Source organism: Carassius carassius, chromosome 8, assembly GCF_963082965.1.
Source record: "Carassius carassius chromosome 8, fCarCar2.1, whole genome shotgun sequence".
Lineage (NCBI taxonomy): Eukaryota > Metazoa > Chordata > Actinopteri > Cypriniformes > Cyprinidae > Carassius > Carassius carassius.
The window spans coordinates 8393192-8397707 of record NC_081762.1 but is presented as its reverse complement, the minus strand read 5'-3'; the positions used below and the strand labels follow the sequence as shown (position 1 = coordinate 8397707).

The following is a 4516-nucleotide window of genomic DNA, read 5'->3' as shown; positions in this document are numbered from 1 at the left end:
CATCTCCTGAAGCATTACAGACAAACGACTGAATCCGAGGTTTAATAGACCTAATACTATGCATAGGCTATAGCCTATTTAAAGAAATTATAAAGGAAATTTTAAATAAATAAATATTAAACTCGTTATCTCCAAATATATATTGAAAATTATTTGTTACATAGCCTACATAAATAAATAAAATACAATCAATAAAAACATCACATTTTTTATTTATTTTAACATTTAAGAGACAAACAGACATTTTTAAAAATACCGAAACACGTTTAAGAACAGATTATTCGAATTTAGTCTTGTAGTAATTCTTTGAAGTACACTGCATGTTCCATAATGCTTTTCGGCATCCACGTCATCAACCTGCGTTGTTCTGAGAGTGGTGAGCTGGCTTTGAACAGCGGGTAAGAGAGCTTTTCAATATTATCAGTGCGTTTTCAATGTGCATATTCAATATTTGGGAGCTGGCCATCGTTACCAAGTTAAAATATAGCCTCCGTTTAGCGTTGTTTGTCAAGTTTAATCGTAAACACCATGTAATCGTTAGCATTCTTGCTAAGTTAGCTGTTCAAAATAATTTTAAACAACAGAAGTGTAACGTTAAGTTATATGTAACGTTAACGGTAAAATTATTTTTCTGTAATATTTATGATTTCTTTATAATCCGATTTAACCCGTTTCACTAGTGGTAAACATTCTGATTAACTGCTTTTAATCGAATGCATTTTATGAAATGGTTTCTTGTTAATGTATTAATATATTATGTTTTTATTTCACCGTGTTTCATGTATGGCCAAACATAATTGGCACTTTAAAATTTAATTAAGTTTTACAGAGTGTGCTATATACAATAAAGCATAAAATGTGAAACAAAACTGTCTAACATGAACACATTTGTCCTCACAGGTGGATTTTTCATTTATAATTTCCTCCCACAATCTTCATCACAATGACCAAGCTTCTGGAGTGGCTTCTTGGTGTGTCACTGATTGGTGTGGCATGGGGACTCGTTACCTTTGACCTCCTTGATCTGCAGTTACCTCCCCAGTATAGAGAGCTGGCGTGGCCCATGCCTGTATATCTGCTGGTGGTGTTTGGGTGTTATTCACTGGCAACTGTCGGCTACCGTCTGGCCACGTTTAATGACTGTGAGGACGCGGCCAAAGAGTTGCAAGCCCAAATAAAAGAAGCCAAAGTGGATTTAAAGAAGAAGGGACTGAAGATGTGAGAATTACATCATAGCTTCTGTTTATTTATATATATATATATATATATATATATATATATATATATATATATATATATATATACACACACACACACACACACACACCCACACACACTTTGTGATGTCTGTACTACAATATGCACTCAAAACTGCAGCTCAAAGCTTTCCAAGTTTGTTCGTCTTTTTTCAACATGATGTAAGTAATAGATTGATATGTAAACACTTGTACACCTGTGAATGATCTGTTTCCAGGATGATGACAGTCTTATTTTAAACATTACAGGGACATGCATGTATTGTCAATGGAGAACAGTGCTATTTCTGTCAACTTCTAGTTTGTCTGTATTTGCATTGGCCAGGGAATGAATACATCTTTTTTTTTAACCATTTCTTTTTAGCGAGTCCGAATTCTGAGTCAGACTTAGAAACGAACCCACTGTGTAGATTTGCGCTTGCACAAGGACAGCATTTCAGAAACTCAATTGACTTAGATTTTGATTTAAAATATAAAATAATGTGACTGTGTTAAGGTTATGTTCTTTTGTGTGTGTGTGTGTGTGTAATTGGAGTGTTTTAAGTACAAGCATTTAATGTGAATACAGGGTCCTAATATAGAAGTGGCCTACATCGGGCTTTTCACATCTGAAATGGTTAACCCTGGGTCATTTTAAAGCTCAGGTAAATGAAATCCATGATCATTTTGCTCTACATTTACATGTCCCATAACCTGCCCGGTTTATAAATGAATGCTGCTTATTTATAAGCTGATGTGTCACACTGTGCATTTCCCGGGTTAACTTTCTTATTTGCGTTGTCATTGATTGGATGAACGCAGCACGCAACCTTTTTCCAGCATTCTCGTGTTAGTAGCTATTGTTTGACGAATGTATTAAGTTTTTCCTGCATGTACTTTTAGGACTACAAAGGTATGAATACAATTGTCTCTCTTCACTTAAAATCATGTGTTTTCCTTTACCATTTAATGGTAAAATACCTCTCAGTGTGCAAGTGAATGTTTAACCCTCTGGTGTTGTTCGGTCATTTCAGACTGGGGTATTACTTATTTTTTTTATTTTTAAATTGCTACTTCATCGGAATGGCATGAAAACGTAATGACTTTTATGTCTAAACACACACACACACAAATTCTAGACTTGATTCGAAAAAGCTGAATGGTTGAAAAAGTCACACTCACACACTGCTGTTCGTGGTCTAAAATGACCACCATTGGAAATGAATGGGAAATGCTCAATACAAATATATATATATATTTTTTGTGCACAGCAATGAAGGAGTGACACTAAAATATCAAGAGTGTAAAAGCAGAAACGCACACACAAAAAATCTTTTTAAAACTTGGAAATGTCTTTCTCTGTTTACAGGTTTGAGTGTTGTAAAATTAATGCAAATACTTCCATATATAACAACAAAATATATTACCTTGTTTTTACTGAAAATAAAAAAAAGCTACATTTCAGGTGCCCGGTTACTTTTTACTGCGAACAACATAAGTGTGACTCCCAAATGAACAATACCAGAGAGTTAAAAGCATGAATATGAGACAAGAGATTGATGTTGAGCCGTAACAATGACCTCATCGGTTCACACTGCACAAGTTTGGCACAGCAATGTAGGGTTAACGCCAGAAAAGAGCTGCTAAAAAGTGGCGCTACCCCCGCTTCTAAATTACAAGTGGGACACTTAGTCCTACCTTTACCTGGGGTTAAATGCAGTGTTAAAAGCCATCATGTGTGCTCACCATTTCATAGTTCAGCATTTTTTGCATTTCCTCAGACATTCCATGTGATGGAAATTAATGTTTGATACAAAATACAGAGTGATTCATTCTCAACTGTGTTGAATTTTTTGCTCTGCTGTACTCTTCCTTAGATTCTGATCTCAAAAAATGAACTTCTGTGCATATAAATTCTGAAATGTGATCCACATCCATGTGTTGGCTCTTAAAACACTAATCCCAAAGCCACTAAGTGCACACCGGCGCTGTATATAGTGCTGAATTAATCTGCTGTTTTTGGCAAGGAAAGCTCATTCGTTCTCTTCAAGCTTAGAGTAGGCTCTTGTAACCTTCTTTTTTTAGGCCTCTTCAATGGCCCTGTGAACAGGCCTATACCTGTTTGCAGAAAAAAGTAGTTTTTTCACAAGTTTGCAGTTTTCTTGTAGGACTAGGCTCCGCCTGACTGCTGATTGGCACCTGTTCAAATCTCTGATGTCACCCCCCTGCAGTCTCTTACAAGCTGAAGTTAGTTAAGGCCTGTTTTTCACAAAACCCATAGTAGCATATGAGAGAACAGCATCAGCATTTTCTCCTGAAACCACAGAATGATTAACACCATGTTTATGCTTTGAGATGCAGTTTAAACTGCTGAGAAGCTAAGCAAATGTTTTCTTTTGCAGAGTTTTGAATATGACTTTCTGTGCTGGGATTAAGAAAGATTCAGTGATCTGATTCAATGACCCATTATTGAGAAGAAAGAGAAAATTGCAGGCTTTGCTTTCTTCTCCATGACAATTTTCTGGTCCTGATCAATGAATCTCTCTGAAATGTAGGCATTGTTAGCCACGGCATGTTTAAAGCAAACAAGTGAAAACAAACATGAATTCCCTTTTGTGTTCCATTGAGGAATAAAACTACAGATTTAAAGACATGAGGGTGAGTATATAATTTTTCGTTTCTTTAAGAAAATGTTCAACAAATAGATGCTAGTAAACAAAATGAATGGTAGTTATTTTCATTATTGGTTTTCAAAAATCACTGAACGCAAGATTTTGTGCAACGTGGCTTTAAAAACAAGCACATTTGTCTCAGCTGACCTGTTTCAACTGCCTTTAGGGGTTAGAGACGCCACATTTTGTGAAATATAAGACAGGTCATGCTGCTGTTGTTTGTCAGGAGACCTTTATGCCCCATACTTCACATTTGTCTGTTATGCAATGTGATACTGCTTCTGGTCTGTTATTGTTGGGAGAATGAACTGTATGTTCCTCATTTAGATTGAATACATGGTCCAAACTCAAACCAACAGTGACCCAAAAACGGATCTGGATGCTTAAGAAGAGAAAAGTTTGAATGTTGTTGTATTTGATTATAAACGGGTGTTTAATTTAATAAAATATATACAAATTTATTATTAATAATTATACATTCATATGTGTTTTAAGTAAATAAAATATAGCCTACAAATAAAATATATTACTAAATAAATTCTATTCTCTAAATATGACCTCTAATTCTGCATATTTACCTAATTCTGCATATCTACCTAAAGTAAATAG

The 4516-nt window shown here is 35.1% G+C and overlaps 1 protein-coding gene across 2 annotated transcripts; it reads left to right on the top strand.

The window, feature by feature from the left end:
* Positions 1-281: 281 nt before the first annotated feature.
* Positions 282-1609, top strand: LOC132144658 (dolichol-phosphate mannosyltransferase subunit 3-like). Of its 2 annotated transcripts, none has more exons than XM_059555216.1 (3): positions 282-398; positions 901-1236; positions 1316-1609. In XM_059555216.1, exon 2 carries the CDS (start codon positions 944-946, stop codon positions 1220-1222), a length of 279 nt encoding a protein of 92 aa, XP_059411199.1. In that variant the 5' UTR covers positions 282-398; positions 901-943; the 3' UTR covers positions 1223-1236; positions 1316-1609. The 2 variants fall into 2 exon arrangements, with proteins under 2 accessions (XP_059411199.1, XP_059411200.1); XM_059555217.1 differs by having other exon boundaries at positions 1312-1609.
* The last annotated feature ends 2907 nt before the right edge of the window (positions 1610-4516 follow it).

What these genes read in the sequence shown, in the direction of transcription:
- LOC132144658 (XM_059555216.1), top strand. Translation starts at nt 944, where the DNA reads ATGACCAAGCTTCTGGAGTGGCTTCTTGGTGTGTCACTGATTGGTGTG.